The sequence below is a fragment of the Canis aureus genome, chromosome 2 (assembly GCF_053574225.1).
Source record: "Canis aureus isolate CA01 chromosome 2, VMU_Caureus_v.1.0, whole genome shotgun sequence".
NCBI lineage: Eukaryota > Metazoa > Chordata > Mammalia > Carnivora > Canidae > Canis > Canis aureus.
This window is the reverse complement of record NC_135612.1, coordinates 16,010,526-16,029,175: the sequence shown is the minus strand read 5'-3', so window position 1 is coordinate 16,029,175 and position 18,650 is coordinate 16,010,526. Positions and strand designations below refer to the sequence as shown.

Here is an 18,650-nt window from a genome sequence, read left to right as displayed (position 1 = left end):
GCGAGGCCGCAGGCAGGTGTGGGCGCCCGGGTCACGGGGCCTGCGGAGGCCGAGGCGCAGCGGCCCTAAGGAGCTGGCAGGGTAGGACCGGGCTGTCCCCAAGGCCGAGCAGGTACATCAGAACTGTGGGAGAGCGGCCCACACAAGGTGACATCCCCCTCGGAATTACCTGTGACATCTGAAAGTCAAGCGCTCCCCTTTCTAACCCAAACACTTGCTGGGCGACTGAGAACTTTGGGGGCTTTGAAGTCGGGTTAAACTACTTTAGCCACACGCTTTCCTGAAAACATCAAAAAGCCATCTTAGGACGTGCTCTCCTCTGGGGATTTCTAGGGCAGGAGGTTGCGCCCCGTCCGCAGCCAGGGGACAAAGAGTGGCCTCAGGGAGTTAAAATGTGACCTCAACCCCCTCCCCAGCACACCCCAAACTGCCCAGGCCTGGGGAAAGCCCCCGGGGTGGGGATGGGCGTCCCTCCTGGCCACCAGAACAACCCTGGGCTTCCCGGGCCCTGCCCCTTGGGTTGCTTCAGGCTCGCGGACTCCATCAGCCGCAGAGGGTGTCGGTGGGCTGCCCCCCAAGCCCCGTCTCCCAGCTTTGAGGTCAGGGCTACTAGGTTTGCGGAGCCCCTTCTATCCCAGCCCACCTGAGCTCATCTGCTTGGAGAGTGCAAAAAGTTTATTAAAAAAAAAATCCTCCCGGTCAGCTCACAGGCAGCCCTTAGATGTCCTACAGCGCCAGGATCACCCCCTGTAAGCCACTCGAGTCTCCAGAACGAATCACCTGAATGTCCCTGCAAATGGGAGACCCTGAAGGAGAGTGGGGAGGGTGGGCAGGGAGACACAAGTGGAAACTAATAAAACTCTTGTTAGAGGGCCCGCTCAGGATCCGCGGCGTCACTGGGCCTTTTACTTGGAAAGCCAAAGAGTTGTATTCCTAAATGAGTTAAAGACCCATTTACCTCTGTCGTGTTCTATTCATCAAGCCACAAGTTGAGAGTTCCTAACATGAAACTATTTGTTTGCTTACACAACCAGCTGGGCGCAATTTCACGTCTGAGATATCTATCTGAAAGCGCCTCTCATTTATTATCTCTCCTTGTCAGCGAATCCATTTTCAAGCTCCCCCTCCCCCCTTTGGGGTTTATTTATTTATTTTTGGTGGGACTTCTGCGCCTGGGAGGACCTGGGTCTCCAGAGCTCCCCAGGGAGCAGCCGGTCCCTGCGGGGGGGGGGGGGGGGGGGGGGGCTCCTGCTGTGCCCGGGGCACCCGGACCCGGGTTGGGGGGAGGGCAGCAGAGGTCCCCTGCTGACCCCGGCGGGCGCCCCAAGGGCCAGGGTGAGGGGCGGGTGGCGGGTGGACCTGGCGGGACACCCTGAAGCCGCCCTTCTCCCGGGGTGTCCCCCCTGCTAGCAGTCCCAGAGTCAGCCGCAACCACCTGTGCGAGGAGGGGTGGGAGGAGGCCCGGGAGGGGAGTCCAGGAGCCTCTCTCCCAGTTGGGGGCCCGAGATGCAGATTTGAGAGATGCTTTTACAAAGCCTCACCTAATCCCACGGGGCCAATTTCTTCTCCCAGGCTGGGCCCGGAGCGCAGAGTGAGTAACCAAGATGTAAATAGTTGTGTGATGGGTTGGGGGAGGGGGCAGCGCATTTATTGTGTGTGTGCGGAGGGAAGAAGGCTGCACGTGGTTTCAATTTTGAAGCACAAAGAAATAACATGCAATGCAGAAAATAGGTTTATGAATGTAATTGAGAGGAAAGAAAACAATTAACACGGTGCAAGGTTGCACACTCGATTCTCCACCCCTCGCCTTCCCTTCTACCCCAATTTTGAGAAATCCGGGTCATGTGAATAGAGTGGGTCTAGGCAGTTGGATCCGGCTGACAAGGGAACCCCTGATGGAGATCACAGTGATGGGTGGATAATGGTGTCTATCCATCTCCTAGTCGGCTAAGGCCTCCTCCGACCAAGCTGAAAGCGAGGGATCAAATCCCCAAGTCCATTGTATACAATGTCCGTAGTTGTAAAGGTGGAAAGGAGAAGGGGTGCGTGTAAGGCAGGGGAGAGGGAGAACGAGAAAGAGAGATAGCCAGGGATTTCTTTAAGACAGACCAGGCTGGTCTCTGCAAGCTATCCTATTGTGTTGATTTAGGAGGACATTTGCTGTATATAACGTTTAAGGCTGATAATATCATTGCGCAGCCAGATAAATAAAGCGTTGGCCCAACCGTGGGGTCAGCGATCGATCTCTGGGCTCAGAGGAAAAGGGAGAGAGACAGGATCGAGCACGAGGCTCTGTCTGTGTGCTTGTCAGGCGGCAGGCAGGAGCCCGAGTGTGTGTGAGCGTCAGGGTGTGCGAGAGAACCAAGTCTTCAGCTGGCCAAGAGGCTCATTAGCATTCCTAACCCATGGACCTGCGCTGACAACTAACAGAGATATCCCGCTCACCACCAGGCCTCGTCTCCTTTTGTCTTCAGATCTGGAGGAGAAAAAGATTTCTCGGTGGAAGCTGGAGCCTGAACTTCCATGTGGTTGATGGAGATTCAGGGTATAAAGAGACGTTTCAGGATCCTGCCTGGTCTTTCACTCTGCTTTTAAAAACTTCCCTCCTAAAGAAGGAAGTTCCTTTTTTTTCTTTTTTTGCCTTTCTCTCTTAAAGTGTAATATGTTTGTTGCAACTCCAAGCTTAAATGAGAGGGAAAATTCCCTGAAAATATTTTGCCATTTCTCCTTGTTGACATGCAGAGAGGTGGATGTTTATATGTTTGGCTCACAGACACATGTAAAGCTGGTACTTTTCAGGATTTCTAGAACATAGCAACCAGGGGTTGTTGGAGATTTTTTTGTTTCTCTTCTTTCTTCTGCTTGGTTTTGTTTTGGTCGTGACAAAATTCATTTGGTTTCCCACAATACAGGGTCTGCTTATTACCTTATCAGTCCGCTGTTTGGGTAAAGTACAACCTTTGAAAATTAAATAGGGTCTAGTTTTGTGTTAACCATCAGAAATGAGCAATTTTAGAGGCCTCCACTATTCCAAGGGACATTGTAAGATTACACTCTTTCACGCGGTTTTAATCACCTTACACCTATTTGGGGTTAAGTGTCTCGGTTAACTACATCTCCCAGGGATAAATACGGATCCAGTGCTGTCCCAGATCCTGCGCCTTGAACTCCATCAAATGAGGCAGATAGTTTTACATCGGAGTGTACAAATTATCCCATGTTGACAGATGTTTGTCACTTAGTAACTTCTTTCCAAGTTTTCCCCCTCCCCTAAGCCTTCTTTCTTGCTTGCTTTGTTGTTTTAAAATATGCATGTCTCTCACTGGAATGCCAGTCACGAGTGCAAACTTTGTGTCCAACCTCCCACATGAAATGATCCTTTTAGAGGGAACTCGATATGTCTCAATCTGCACTTCACTCAAAGCCTGTGGGTACGGGCCACTCACTCACTGGTCCTGGCTTCAAAATAACTCAGCAGAAACGAGTTTCCAACTAAAAATCCCCTCGAATGTCTCCCAGGGAAGAAATATAGCTCCTATAATTAAAGGAGGCAACGGCCGGAGGGGGAATGCAGCCGGCAGCCAAAAAAAAAAAGTAAGAGTTTTATTTATTTGCTGATTGAACTTGGGTTGTCACGACCAGCAGGTTTATCCACACTGGAAGTGCTGGCGGTTTGTACTGTGTGTGCACAAGAGGGAGAGGTGGGCAGAGAAGAAGGGGAAGGGGAGGATGACACGGAACAGGGGGTGTGCAAGAGGTGAGGACAGATTTGGGGGAGACAGAAACTGATCTCTGTGGGACAAGGTAAGGCAATTTCCTAGCACTGGATTTGCGTAAAAACTTGTAGCTGAGGGAAATGGGAGGGGGGGAGCTCAGAGGAGAAGAGGGGGTAATTATAGTAAACTCCTAAATGTGGGGTATCGTCAGGCAAAGGAGGACTCTGATTTCCCTAGAAAAGTAATGTGACAGCAGGAAAATTATTAGCTGTGCTGTGTGTGGCGGTTTCGGTATGTGGGGGGTGGAATTATGAAGAGAGGAGCCGGAGAGCAGGGAAGAAGTTCCAGGACTCAAAGCACAAGTGCCACGGAGCCAGAAGCCCTCCACCCTCCTTGGCAAAAGTTGCCTAGTAGGTGTGGACGTGAAGTCTCTAGAAGACATCATCTTTACATCGTATTTTAATGAGTTTCATCTATTTGAACTGATTCTGGCATTAGAAGCACTTATAGGATGATTCAGTTCACAGGATGAAGAACACCTCCCCATCTCTTTGGCCAGCCCCCCCACCCCCACCCCCCCAAAAAAGAAGCTTCGAAACAGAAGGAGTACTCAGGCTGGGCAGCTCATTTCTATTAAAAAGGCAAAACTTTAGCACTGATGGAAAACAGATGAATTTTTTTCTCCCTCTCTCTGAAACAGTTACTCTCTTTTACTGATGTGAAGTGACGTCAGCAGGGCCTGTCCTATCCCCTTGGAGGGAAGGGAGGGAGGGAGGAGGAGGGGATGGAAGGAGGGAGCTGGGAGAAAGAGCTACAGAAAAAGAGAAAGAGCGAGCTGAGAGAAGAGGGAAGGGAGGGGGCGGGAAGGAGAAATTGAGAATGAATATCCTCCACTTTTTTGACCAAAATTCCACAAAGAGTGGGCAACACGATGCCTGGGAAGCCCGTCACGGAGAGGACACCCTTCTCAGCTCCGGCCCGGTCGGCATACCCTAACATATGGAAAGCTTACAGGCCCTGTGCACTTATAGGAGCCGATAATGCATTAGCTCTCAGCAATATTTACAGCACCGCGCTTAATACACACCAGATGGTTCGCGACTGTGCCGCCCCAGCCAGCTCGCTCCTCGGTTTTACTCGGCGGCACTTTGTTGCAATTACGCTCCATGCTGAGACCAATTTTATTGGTGACCTATTTTTCATATTTGCAGCGTTTTATGTTAAAAACCTCCTCTCTGGCCTTTTTTTTTTTTTTTTTTTTTTTTTTTTTTTTTTTTTTTTTGGGAAAGGGCAGCAGCGCCCAGGAAGGGAGAGCTGGGGAGGATGCTGCTGCAGCTGTCGAGGTGGGGATGCCTAGATGCATATTTATCACGAGGTTGCACACCTCGGGTTTAAGGGAGTCCACCGGGTAGACATAAATACTCGGGTCATTACGTTGGTTTCCCCCAGCCCCTGTTTGTCAGACCCCCGCGGACTGTCTACGCGGCGCGCTCGCCTCCGAGTCGATACAGCGGACCATAAATATTGTATTCCATTAATTACCACGCCGCTGGCTGATGCCGGGCGCCGGCGTCCTCGAGCGACGCAGGGCAAATGAGGACGCGGCCCGAGCGCGTTTGCAGGCTGCGAGCCCCGCTGACAGCGCCGCGGAGCCGGGTCCCGTGGCCCGCGCGGCGCGGCGGGCGGCCTGGGTCGGGGCGGGGCGCGCCTACCTGCGCCCGGGCGGCGGGGACCGTCCCAGAGGCGCGCCCCGCGGGGCCTCCCCCCCCCACCTCCCGCCTCGGAAACACCCCCGGGGGCCCGACTCGGGGACTCTGCTTTGCACCGAACAATATAAATACCCCATTTGCGGCGACGCAGGTGTGCTCTTCCTACCCAGACTCTTCTTTTCCAACCACCCCCCCCAACTCCTCGTTGACACTGACTCTTTATACCCCCTTCCCTTGCTTAAAAAAAAAAAAAAAAAAAAGAAGAAAAAGAAAAATCACAGATGTTTACTTTATTGATATAACCTATACCATGGTTAGGCGGAGAATAATATGCCTCAACTAACAGTCATTTAGCAAATAATAGAGGCGTTCTGGATGCTTTCCAACGTTACACATGTACTTGGTCATAAAATGATACGTGAAAAAATTAACATCTGCTTTCCTAAAATAAAGTGTGCCAAGTAGCTTTTTATGAATGCTTCCCTCATTTTAAAAAGAAATATGGAGAGATAAACTGGCACCCAGATGTATGGCATATTTATAATGGTTTTAGGATTTAAAGGTAGCTATTCATTGCACAAACCATTTAGAAGCTGACGGTTTAAAAGCTACTTAACCCCAGACATCTTCGAATCCTGAAGAGTCTTCCAAATTTTATTATTTAAAGAGGAATTTACTGTAATTTAATTGTGTATCAAAGCAGAACTATGTGCAAGTCGGGGCACTGCAGCCTGAGCTCAACAGAAATTCCAGCCCGCCTTTTATTTACCTAATTTCTCAGCAAGGTTCCCAGGCCCTTAAGAAAGCAGAGCTGGAAAGTTTAGTTGGGCTCTTTTTTGTTGTTGTTTAATTCCACTATTAGGAAATGAGGCCTACCTTTGAATTATTTCATTAGGATTTGGCCTTTTGGGGGAAGGGGTGGGAACCATAATCATTAGTGGCTTTTTATTATTTCTACAATAAATGGCTAGATTCTTTGTTGAATAAGCTGCTTGAATGTTTTGCAGATGTTCCACTTAGACCAAATCTGACCCCCTATTTCCTCCCAAATAAGTCGCCTAAACTCTCCCACCAGTGCATTTACTCGAGAGCACACTCCCCCATCCTGGCAAGTTTATAAGTGTAGAACATATTCTTATGAAATTTCCACCTAACTGCACACACGCACACATACACATTTACACACACACACACACACTCCCACCCACCGAGCCTCTGAGCGTGGCAGAGGATAAGAGAGAGAGAGAGAGAGAGAGAGAGAGAGAGAGAAAAGCCGGGGAAACTGGTGAGGCGGAATGGAAAGGAGGAGGGCAGTCAGCCCAGTGGTTACTCCCCTGCGCGGAGGCGCGCGCTGCTCGGGCCTCTCGCCCCCCTTTGTGCCTCGGGTTGGGAACGTAGGGGGTGGCCCGGCCGCGCCTACCGGTTCCCCAGCGCTCGGGGGGCGTCGGCCCTCGGGCTTTCGGGCCGCCCGGGGAGCCGGAGCCGAGCCGCGCTCCCCTTGGAGCCTCGCGGCCGCGCGTGGGCAGCGGGGGGGCTGACAAAGGGCTCCGCGGGGCCGGGGTGCAGGGGGCGGGGTGCAGGGAGGTGCAGCCTGGGGGCAGAGGGGGCGGCCGGGGTTCAGGGGGCGGGGTGCAAGGGGGGCGGCCGGGGTGCAGGGGTCGGAGTGCAGGGGGGGGCGGCAGGGGTGCAGGGGGCGGGGTGCAGGGGGCGGGGCGCAGGGGGGCGACGCCCGGGGTGCAGGGGGGGCGCCGGGGTGCAAGGGTCGGAGTGCAGGGGGGCGACGCCCGGGGTGCAGGGGGGCGGCCGGGGTGCAAGGGTCGGGGTGCGGGGGGGGGGGGGGACGGCGGCCAGGGCGCAGGGGCGGGGCCGGCAGGGGCGCAGGGGGGCGGCGGGCGGGGCGCAGGGGGCTTCCTGAGAGCCGGGGCCCCGCCGCCCCAGGCCACGGGCCGCGCGCGGGAGGAGCCGCTTGTCCCCTCCGCTCTCGCTGGGGAAGCGCTCGGAGGGCGCGGAGCGCGGGCAGGGCCGCGGGGGGCGGGGGCGGCGGAGGGGGAGGCCGAGGACACAGCTCCCTTCTGAGTGACAGGACTCCTTTTCAAAGGGCAAACAAGGAAAGGGAAGGGGGAAGGAAGAGAGAGAGAGAGAGAGAAAAAAAAAGTCCTGATATGAATAGGAGAATTTTCCAGGTTTCGCAGTGACTCCCACTCCTCCCCTTTTCAAGACCGAGATCCTTCCCCTTCTTTTCCTCCTCCTCCTTCTTTTTCTTCCCTATTCCCTTTTCCTTCCCTTTCTTTCTGTTTTTAGGTGGGAAGTGCGTGTGCAAGACGGGTCTTGATGGGTTTCAGGAGAAGGAACGATCTGTTAACTTTCAAGCCTCTTTTGGGGCTGGAGAAGAAAAAAATAATTTTGCTGAAACGTTGTGACCTGGGTCGGGGCTCCCAGGCCAGACGGGGTGGGGCAGCAGGGGAGTGAGGCTCCCGGGCAGAGGTCTTTCGGTTAGAGACGGTGTGTTTGTGAGGGAAAGACAGGGACTACCTTCCAAACTCCTCCCTCGCCCCAGCACCCAAACCTGTCAGGTCTTTGCTTCTTAGCAGAGAAGAGATAGTGCCCTTCTTTGGACACCTCTAAGGTGATCATTAGATGCCTCTGTGAAAAATCAGGTTGGGAGAGGACAACTCATCTCTCTCACCCATGGATTTTTAAAGCCTGCCTGTATTTGTAATTTGATCTTAGAAACACTTTTATTATGTCCATTCTCAACCCTGGCTATTTTTGTTTTTAATTGTTGAAGGGCTATGGCTTAGAGAGAAGACAACTTTCTTTTTAAAAAGATTTAAACCCACAGTACCAGTTGTTTGTTGTTGTTATCATGATTATGATGGTTATTATGTCATCCCTCCTTTTTGCACTTGATCTGATGAGAGAACTTTTTAAAAGAGTGTGAAATGAAGGACACAAAGACAGTATATCAATGAAAAGAAGAAAGTGGCCCTTTTAATGAGAACTAAAGAAAACCCAAATGTAGATGAAGTGTACCGTAAAAGCTGCTTCAAAGTCCATCCTAATTCCCTTGGGCTCAGTCATCACGAACTTGTGGTAATTGGGAGTTCTTCACGGAGGTAAGGCGGCCCTGGGTGGGAAGTCCTGCAGATGCACCTCCCTGCCCCATAATTCCAAATACATTTTAACCAAGAACTTGGAGATTTTACAGAACTCAGATTTGGTTACTTCACTCTCAAATGCTACCTGCCCATTAAAGTAATTTGTTTTCTTCCCGAGTCACCGTCCTCACGAAGGGAGCTTCACCCTCCTGCTCCCCGCACCCCCCAGCAGGTTGGTATACGCTGGGCCATATTCTAGGTTTTGACTATCATTTTGTGATCAACTCTGTTTAATTTTCTATTTATTTTTGGACCTCAGCCTTTCTGGATCACAAAAGTCCCCACAAGCAACACAGCAATAAATCCAAGCAAAAATAAGACAGATTTCCTCATCGATGTGTAATAAAGTTAAAGGACATTGTTTTGTCAGACAAGCGCTAAGTAGAAAATAAATCTCAGAGTCTGGGGAAACAAAACGGAGCGCTGCTGGCATGTGTGTAAATTTACTTTTAAAAGCAATAAATCAATGTTAAATTAAACAGCTGGGTACCCTGTCTAGGAGAAGGTTCAGTGTTTAAGAAGACCTTGATGGGAGAAATGTGCTATTTAACAAGACACCAAAAAAAAAAAAAAGAGTTAAATTTTTATTGTGAGCTGAGGCAAGACTGGCCTGGGAACTTCTCTGAACTTCCTAGAGGAAGACGAGGCATGTGAACTGTATCTACTTGCCATCCTGAGAGCCTTACATATATGTTTTCAGGCATCAGGAGGCAAGGAGGTTTCGTGGAAATGTCTTAGATGTTTTGGAAATTGTCGATTAAGCTCTCAGATCCTCTCTTTATTGGCTTAGGTTTGTTGGAGGAGGGGTTATGATTTTTTTTTTGTGTGTGTGTGTTTTTTTTTTTCTGTAAATACTCTAACCTGTGGAGATATTTTAATGAGCACATTGAACATATTCTTATCAAATGGTTCCTTTATTCTCAATGTGGCTGTTTCGCCCAGGATATGGCATAGTGGAAAAATAAAGAGATCTGTTATTGCATATCTGTTATGCCTGTTTTCATTGAGAAGTAAACCTGAGGGGGGAGTAGCATTTAAAACTCAACTGGAATGTTGTGATAGTCATTTTCTAAGGGTTCTTTCTTTCTTTCTTTCTTTTGTGGTTGGTTGGTGGTGGTGGTGATGGTGGTTATTTGTTTTGTTTTGTTTTGTTTTTTTCCCCAAAACACTTCACTGGGAAAAATTGTATGTGTGGGGTTGGGGCAGGGGCCAGAACAATAGAAAATCCAAGCTCAGCTCTGTGTTCTAAGAACAGTGTGAATCAATGAGTTATGACAAAGGCAATCATCAATAGCAGGAAATTAGGATAGTTTAAGGCTAGCATATATGTGCGTTGGATTTCTGTCCCTCCACTCCCAATCTGAAAGTAAAATTCTGGAAGGGCTCAACAGAAGTACTTTAGAAAGCAGACCTATTATTGAGAGGAGACTTCTTGGTCTTTTGAATTCGGATCGACTGCTTTCCAAGGGAAATATGTTGTTCTTGCCTATACAGAAACCAGTAGGTTTATTCCTTATTCTTTACTTTCTTCGCATCACAATCTCAGGAGCTTTGTTCTGCTAGCCCAGGTCCGCAGAATATTCATACAATTGGGTAACATCATTTAAACCTAAAAAGAAAAAAAAAAAAAAACTGGAAAAAGTGCTGTTTTTCCCCTCAAGCTACAAACTAACAGGCGTTTGGCAGCATCCGAGCTACCTTTGACTTCTCTTCAGCCAAAGGACCCCGGTGCCCAGAGAGGACTGAGCTTGTGCTGTTTATGTTTAGGAGGCAGCGTTCGGCTTCCATGACCTTCCGTGGCTTGTTAAGCAAATCCGTGTCCTGTGCGGCTCAGGGGTGGCTCGGCCGGGCTGGCAGGAGGCGCCGGGCAGCCTCGCAAGCTCGGGACGACTCCCCAAGTCCTGCTGGGCCTGCCTGGCGACGCGCTTTCCGGGGCGCGGGGGGCCCTGGGGGCCCTGGGAGCCCCAGGTGAGCCCCAGGTGAGCCCCAGGTGAGCTCCAGGTGAGCCCTGCAGGCGCTGCTCCGTCCGCGGCTGGAAGGGAAGGTGCAGCAGGGAGACCCCCGGCTGGGGGGGCCTGGGGGGGCGGGGGGACCCCAAGGCCGCTGGTCCTAATTAGAGACCCTAAGCAGCCCCGTGAGCAGCTGTCCCCTTAGCCTCAGCTGGAGGCAGAGGGCTCCGTGTCACCTCCGGAGTCAGGTCGGCTCGGGCCGGCCGGTGGGGCGAGGGGTGGGCGCCGCAGGGGGGGCGCTCAGGTGACCCGGGCGCCCCCAGGCCCCTCTTGGCCCCCCGGTTCCCTGGTCTCCGCTCGGGGCTGGACTCGGCGCACTTTGCTTCTAAGTTTGCTTGCTAGATGGCGCTCGGTGTCTCAGGACCTTCCACTTCAGACTTCGAGCGGCTTCTCAGCACCGTTGTTCTCAACTAGTCGTGGGTGATCGGGGAGCCGGCCCGGGGCCCGGGGCTCGCAGCGCTGCCCCCGCCCTGGGTCTGACCCCTCGCGCCCGGAGCCGGGCAGCGCAGGTGGCAGCTCCCCACCCTACTCGGGGCGATCCTAAAATTCAGTGAAACTCTGCACCTGAACTTAGGGCATATTTATGGCTCAATTACTCTTTGTGATGCATTTCAGAAAGCACTTGAGTAACTTTTCCTCCAGTAATCTGATTGAGGTTTTCAGGAAGAAGATAAATCAGCAGGTCCAGGTGGATATTTGCAGTCCTTGAGGTTTACCACCAGGGTCCACCTCCCACTTCACCATGACTACCCATTCCCATTTCAAGATGAATTAGGCTGATCTTAGGGAACTTATTGCCCTCATTTATCATTTGTGGTGTACCATTAATTGATTTAAAAGTATCATAATTTGTTTAAAACCCAAATACTGAAATTCATACGCACAGAAGATGTGTTTTGATATTGGTCCTAAAAGCCTACACAGAGCTTGTTTCACAGGAAGGGTGATTTATGGATCCTAATGTATATTTATTTCAAACACTAGTGACTCTTCTCAGATATTCAAAACACCTTTTAAAACTCCTTTGTGCCGAAGCACAAAGAGACAGAAAATCAATAGTTCTAAGTTTCTGATGGAACAAAATTAAGATGAGCCAGAAAGAATTGGATATTGTTTTGTCGAATGAAGATGTCACTTTCTCTGCACCCACCGCTCCCACACTATTGTGTGTCCCTTAAAGATGAGGATGCAGGTGAGGAAGGGAGATGGAAGGAGAAAAAAAAACAAAACAAAAAACAACCCAAACCCCAACCTCTATACAGACATCTTGCAAACACTTTAACAAAAGAGAATTTAACTTGTTACTTGCTTTTAGGATTTAGAGAACTAACTTGTAGGGAAATGTTCCACCTTTGGGAAAATCAATAACACTCAGAGCTGTGTGGTTTGGAAACCTTTTATCAAACCTTGGCTGCTTTGGTGAAGAACCCCGCAAAGTCTCTCTCTAGGTGTTAGGCTGAAACTAGCAGGCGCTGAAAACCTAAAGCGGAAAATTTACAACTTGATCAGCCCCAGCCACACACCAAAAACCTGCTACTGCTGCAAACATATGTTCCAGATTAAGTTAAGCAAATGGCTCTTGTTTCTCAGGGTTGAAAGTTGATCATGAAAATTCAAATTTGAGTGAGTTGTGCTTCCAGTGGATCACCGGATCCTCAAACGCTTATAAATCCCTCCTAACTGTTTCCTCAAGAGATTTCATAGACTTTCTTATCTTCTTGAGAGCTTAATTTAGAAGCTCCTGGGAATTTAATCCAATCAGGTATTATCTACGGGGGACACCTGTAATTTCAAAAGTTGGCTAAGTTGAAAACGAGGTGTAGTCTTCCTTCTAATGCTAAAATGCTGGAGAGCTAACGTGGAGCTCAGCTGTTTTCGTGCTCCATTTCCTCGCATACATAACTCACTTTAAAAAGCAGAAATTAAACTCGATTTATTTTCAAGTTTCTTGAAAGTTTCATTCGCCAGAGGAGTAGGTGATTTTTTTTTTTTCACTGCCTGAGACAAAATAAAGGAGTGTTATCAAAGCCCTTAATTATGTCAGGAAAGACTAAATCATGGTGTTTCTCTTACTGGGGGGAACTGCCTTTTGCAACCTCCCTGTGGTCATCCAGTCGCCTCCTGGCTAAATTATTTGAGGACCAGTCTGGCTACTCAGCTGTCTTGTAAGAAAATTTAGAACTACCTCCCGACTCTTTAAGGTATCCAGTTCCTTGGGTAAGTTGCAGAGGATGGAGAGGGCATCAGGCACCTCGGGTACCTTCCTGTGTAATCGCGGGAGTCCGAAGTCAGTCTCCACTACCTCCCCGCATTCAAATGATCATCCTGCAGATTTTAAGCGATATTGTCATGTTGAAGTTTGGTAGTTATTGTTTACATTTCTCCCTTCCCCAAGGGATCTTGGCAAGTGTTTAAGAGATTATTGATTTCCAAGAAACCAAATAAAGAAGGCTGTTCTTTTATAACATATGAAATACACACTTTTCTGTAACTAAATAGGCAGTGTATATTTGACATTGACAAATGGACAGGAGACAAGAAAACTTATTTTACAAGATTTTGAAAGGGAAAAAATGGACAGGACAGCAGCAATCCTACAGAAGAGTAGGATTGGAATTAAGGGAAAAGCTTGGGTGAAAGTGGGGGGATGGCTATCTGTGCTGTAAAATAAAGTTTCTTCGAACACATACAGGTGGTTAGCAAACATCGTTGAAGAAGCTCCTTTCAGGGGGACCTAATCACAGTGGTTTTTATTTCTTTCTTTTTAAAATGATCTTCTTATGCTTTTTTTTTTTCTCTACATTTTTCTCTGGCAATGAGGTACTGAAATATCCACCCAGGTATGAGGGTTTCTAATTTACTTAGAATAACCCATAAAAGTCATTCTGAAGCTGTGTCAAGAATATATATATATATATAAAGTAATAAATACCTGATAGAGATCTTAGTTATCCCATCCTCCAAGTCATAAGGGAAATACCCAGTGAAGGAAAGAAACTCCCCAAAACCCAGATTGAGAGAACAAATGGTAGGCACCCAGGAGTTTCAGTGTTACATATTGCACCCCAAATCTCCACAACTTCCCCGCACCAACAAAGGAAAACCCCATGTCCTTCCCTGCACCTGATTCTCTTTTCTTGCTCCTGAACCTTAGGAAGGTGAGAATGAAATATTTCATTTATCCGAAGATGTAAGCTCCCCCAAAATATACCAGCCAAAGACATGCAAACATTATGGAGATTATTTCAGCTGAGGGTTCAGATCTGGAATCTGCGAGTCTCCGGGTCACTACTATTCAACAGGTCCCTTTGCTACCCTGCACACTTCAGCTGCAAACTTCGTCCGTCCACCCACGTTCTCCCCAGTTTTCGTAGCAGGGTGGCATCAGTAGTTTAAATAGCTCTCAGCATGGCCGAGTTTCTCCAGGAGCAGAGACTTATCTGAGTATTTGGGCAAAACGACTCTTGAGACCGCAAGAATGACCAAACTATGAAGGAAAATTCTCTTTGGAGAGAACTCAGCAGTGATTCTGCACACTAAAAAAGGGGAAGGGGAGGAAACTTTGTGAAAGCAGCAGTGTGTGAGAAAACACTCTAAATGGTTAATCTGTGAAATATTTAATAAAATGTTTGTATATTTTAAGGGATAGAAAAATAGAGTGTTTTGAAGCTAAATTGCTACTGTAGTGAGGAATTCAAGGAAATTTTTCACTGCAATGGCATGCCAAGTAGAGAATAATTTTATCCTGAGATGCATGGTAACCCGTGATACTCTACAAAAGCAATTTTGAAAGCGGTTTATCGAGGCTATTTTACAGGAGGAAAAGAAATACTTAAAATACAAGGGTTCTCTCCTTAATTCTCTTTGTTGGCCCTTTCTGGGAAAGTTATGGAAGAAGTTAGTTTGGAAAGTATATTGGCACAATCAATATTTAGTACCAGTTTGCTTCTGACCGACTCACCTGCTCTAACCTTATTGTTTTTGTCCTCAAAGTCGGTTCAAGGGAGTAGATGACAAGATTGGGGTTCCAGGGGGGAGAGGAGGGATCTTACTCAAGGCCCAACAAGTGAGGCGAGAGTTTCAGTCAAACAAGGTGCAATTTGAAAGCTTTGGAAACTATAGTTTTGTCTTAGGAGTGGTGACTTCAGGGTTGCTAGGGAGACGGTGCAGTGAGAAAGACGCCACAAGGCAATGATCTCCAGTTCTTGTACTTTGCTTTAACGCGACAGTAAAAAAAAAAAAAAAAAAAAAAAAAAAAAAAAAAAAAAATTAATAAATAAATAAAAATCCAAACAGGAAGACACGCGGACCTTGGGAGCTGTAGGAGGTGAGGTCTGCAAGTGGGGGAAGCGGTAGGGGCCGGGAGGGAGTCAGGCACGTTGCTGTCAGGCTCCTTAGCGCGCCCCGGGCGGGCGCCCCGTGCACCCCCCCCCCACGGCGGTCGCCCGGGACCTGGGCGCCCCCCCACCCCCCACCCGGCAGCAGCAGCCCCGGCTGAGCCGCGGGGACCGGGGGCCCCGGGGGCTGCGTGTGCGCCTCCTGGAGCACAGATCACCAGCCCGGGGAGAAGGTGCTCCTGCGGCAGCTGCTCTTCACCTGGAGCCTGGAAGGGAGGTGGTGCAGCGAGGCAGGGAATGGTCGTGGGGGGTGAGATGACCCTGCACCACCCAAAGGGCTGAGAGTGGCGCTGCTTTCATCCTAAAGTAGATGCAAATTCGGGGAGCAGGGGGACTGGTGTGTCAACTCCGGGGCACGCTCACTGATTAGCACGGGCGTGGAGCAAGCGGGATTCTCCACCCACAAAGTGTGTACTTTTTAAACTCATTGTCGCTTTGGGCTCAGATGCTAAGGTTTCAAGAGCCAGTTCCCTACGGCGAGGGAGTGGTCGGGGCGAGGAGTCCGGCGAGGGCCGCGACTTCGGGGTTCTGGCGGAGGGGAGCGGGGAGGGGGCGCCGGGCGCTGTCCATGGTGCTGGGCACGAGGCGCTGCCCTTCGCGGGACCCAAACTAAGATCAGGTGTAAAAAGGGGAAAGACAGTCCAGCCACTCCTGCGGCAGGGGATTTTTTTTTCTTTTCTTTTCTTTTTTTTTAAATTCCCGCGAATGTGAAAAATACGCACGAGGCTGTATAATTTAAACAGTACTCTAGGAGTGCTCTGCTCTACCTCCCAGTCTGTACTGTTTAGTCAGACAGCCCCGTTAGCTGGTCATTACGGGATGGTTTCCCCTTAAAATGTTCCATATTTCAAAGTAATGTAATCATCATTTTTTTTTTTCTGTACAAAGTAAAGAGGCAGGCGGGAAGAAAAAGGGTGACTTGAGACTTCACACGTATCCAAAGGCACTTAGGCTATTTCCAGATTTGATAGGATATAGAAGCAGAGCATGACTTAGCCTGTTAGATAACATGGATTTATTGAGAAAGTATTAAAACTATATAGATCCAATTTCACTTAAATAATTCTCCTAACTCTACGCTGGCCAAATGCTGCAGTTATATTTTTGTCAGCAAGAATAACAAGAGCGACTTACCTATTGTAGCGTGCGTGTGTGTGTGTGTGTGTAAATTTGAAATGGCTAAGCTTTCATTCTAAGTTCTAAAATGGCACTCTAACAACTGCATGCTCTTAAAAGAAATTTGGTCTCTTAAAAGACAGATAACCAGGAAGAAAGGAGGATGCAGATAGAAATTATTTCAAAATGGGTATAAAGAACTAAATGGAAACATAACCTACCTAGTAGGTCAATCACACTTTTGTAAAACACACACACACACACACACACAACTTTAAATATATAAACTATTACACACTTGTATAAAACAAGTTTTTTTAAAGGGTCTATCTATAAATACATATATGAAATTATGTAACAAAATTTCAGGTAAATTATTACCTATGCTTGGTTAAACCAGAAATATGAAAAGGAGGAAAAAAATTTATCTGACTTGTGTTGATCATGAAAATCTTACTTAGCCTCGGCAACTTGAATCCATGTGACAATGAAGAAGGAAAAGGACAAAAATTCAAACATCTGACACAATGATCAGCAGCAACTGACAGCATCTCATTTGATATTTGATATCAGGCACTAGATCAATATTTGTGAGATCAATGCAATTTTAATGGTTTTTCTTTCAAAACTGTATGAAAGCCAAATCATGACACTCTGTGCTCGGGTTATTTTTAGAGCTGGTTTTAGAGCTGGTTATTCCAGGGGATGATATTAAGTAATTTACTGAGGCAAAGGAAAAGAAAAGAAAACAACAACAAACCAACTAAAAACCAAAAAACAAAACCACCACAATAAACTATCAATATTTCTTCAGTTGGTAAATCCTGATGATCTAAGTAGGTAGAGAAGGTGTGAACATTTATTGGAAAAAGAGCCATTTATTTAATTAAGGTTAAAAAAAAACAAAGAAGAAAATAAACCTTTGGAAAATTTTTTGGTGGTACATGAACTGGATCAGAAATACCCTGTTCAGTCACAGTGGGAGTAGGTGGTACTTCAGCAAAAATGAATGAAAATGATAAAAAGAAATAGCCTAGGCCTTTCAGCTACAGAGTCAATCCCTTCATGTGTGGAATTCAGTGGGAAATAACAGATTTTTCTGTGTCCCAGGCAGAGTAGAAAACTGAGAGCCCTATCTGAAACTCCTACACAGCAAGGTTCCTACAAAGGTCAAAAAGAGGGGGAAAAAGTAATTAGGTATATGGTATTGTCTTTTATTTCCCTTTTAAGAGTTTATACCTTAAAAAAAGAAAATTCAAATTAATCTAACTCACAGACATATAGGTCTTCAACCTACAAATCTTTAAACAGTAATCTAGGAGGGTTCTACGCTTGCTTTTTCCCCCGCTTCAGTCTTTACTGCTTAGACAGCAGCGTTAACTCATTTGCCTACCAACTCATTTTGTTTGATAAAAATGCTAAACTTTATTTATTTGTCTTTACAGATTCAATTCTGAGGAATTTTTCACCTAGAGGAATCCGAGCCCTTCAGTCCAAACAGCAATTTCTGGGGAGGTAGATGATGGGGGTGGTGCAGCAGTATAACTAGGTGAACACTTTGGTAAGGCAGTGAGAAGGTGAGATGGGGTGATTGTGGATGGCGGTTCTGATAAGCAGATGTTTAAGTTTTTCAGACTAAAAGAGAAAGAAAATTTTTTCATTTGTAATTCAACTCTGAGTAAAAACTTGGGAGAAGTTAGTTTCCCACTTGAAAAAATACGAATATTTTAGAAAATTTCTAATGCCTGACCTAAAGATCTCTCATAGAATAAAATACTTCAAAACTATGCAATCCTTAAACTTTTTCCCTGGACGTCTTTTTTTCCCCCTTAACATTTTTCTGGATGGCAGTTGAATTGCCTAATAATGAAACTGTTAATATATCATTACAAACAGGTCACTTCAAATATAAGGGTAATGCATTATAGGTTTTCAAGTGAGATTCATGCCTATGTCCTTTTGCAGTAGAATTAAATAATGCACCTAGTATATCCCTTAAGTGCCTAGGTAAAGACATATTTTCCAGGATTTTAATAACTCCATAACAAACAGTCACTCTCTGCATGTGTCTGTATGCTCTATTGTATTTCAAGTCTGGCAGATTGCCTACAAACTAGACACCAAGAGTTTAAATCAATTTTTCTTTAATGAAATAGAGCCACCTTACACACACATGCACATTATATACAAACAGAATTTACAGATGCAAATGAACTTGAGGCATTTAAAATATTTATGACAGTGCCTTGAAGAATTTGAACATGAAAATTTACTTAGAAGAAAATAAGTTTACAGACAATCCTCATGACCAACATATATGGAGTACCCACTATGTCACAGGCACTGCAAAGACATACACATGCTGTATATATTGTTTATTTCTGGTGGGATGGGCATATGGATGCCCCATGGATGGGTATGTACATGTACATGTGTGTACACACATATGCATATATACATATTTTTCTATTAGGTCTTTTAAAAAAACCCTGAGTTATCTCAAAGAAGGAAATCAACTTTATAGTCAATTGTAGTTAATTCAGGC

At 47.1% G+C, this 18,650-nt stretch overlaps 1 protein-coding gene across 2 annotated transcripts in view; it reads right to left on the bottom strand.

The window, feature by feature from the left end:
- Positions 1-10,127: 10,127 nt before the first annotated feature.
- ARB2A (ARB2 cotranscriptional regulator A) overlaps positions 10,128-18,650 on the bottom strand; it is a 419,471-nt gene continuing 410,948 nt past the window's right edge. Inside the window, exon 11 of one of the 2 annotated variants that reach the window (XM_077864530.1) lies at positions 10,128-10,192. In XM_077864530.1, coding sequence (XP_077720656.1) covers positions 10,143-10,192 — 50 coding nt within the window. In that variant the 3' untranslated portion in view covers positions 10,128-10,142. Of the gene's footprint in view, positions 10,193-17,720; positions 17,741-18,650 lie in introns of those variants that run through there. The other variant, XM_077864576.1, reaches the window with a different exon arrangement.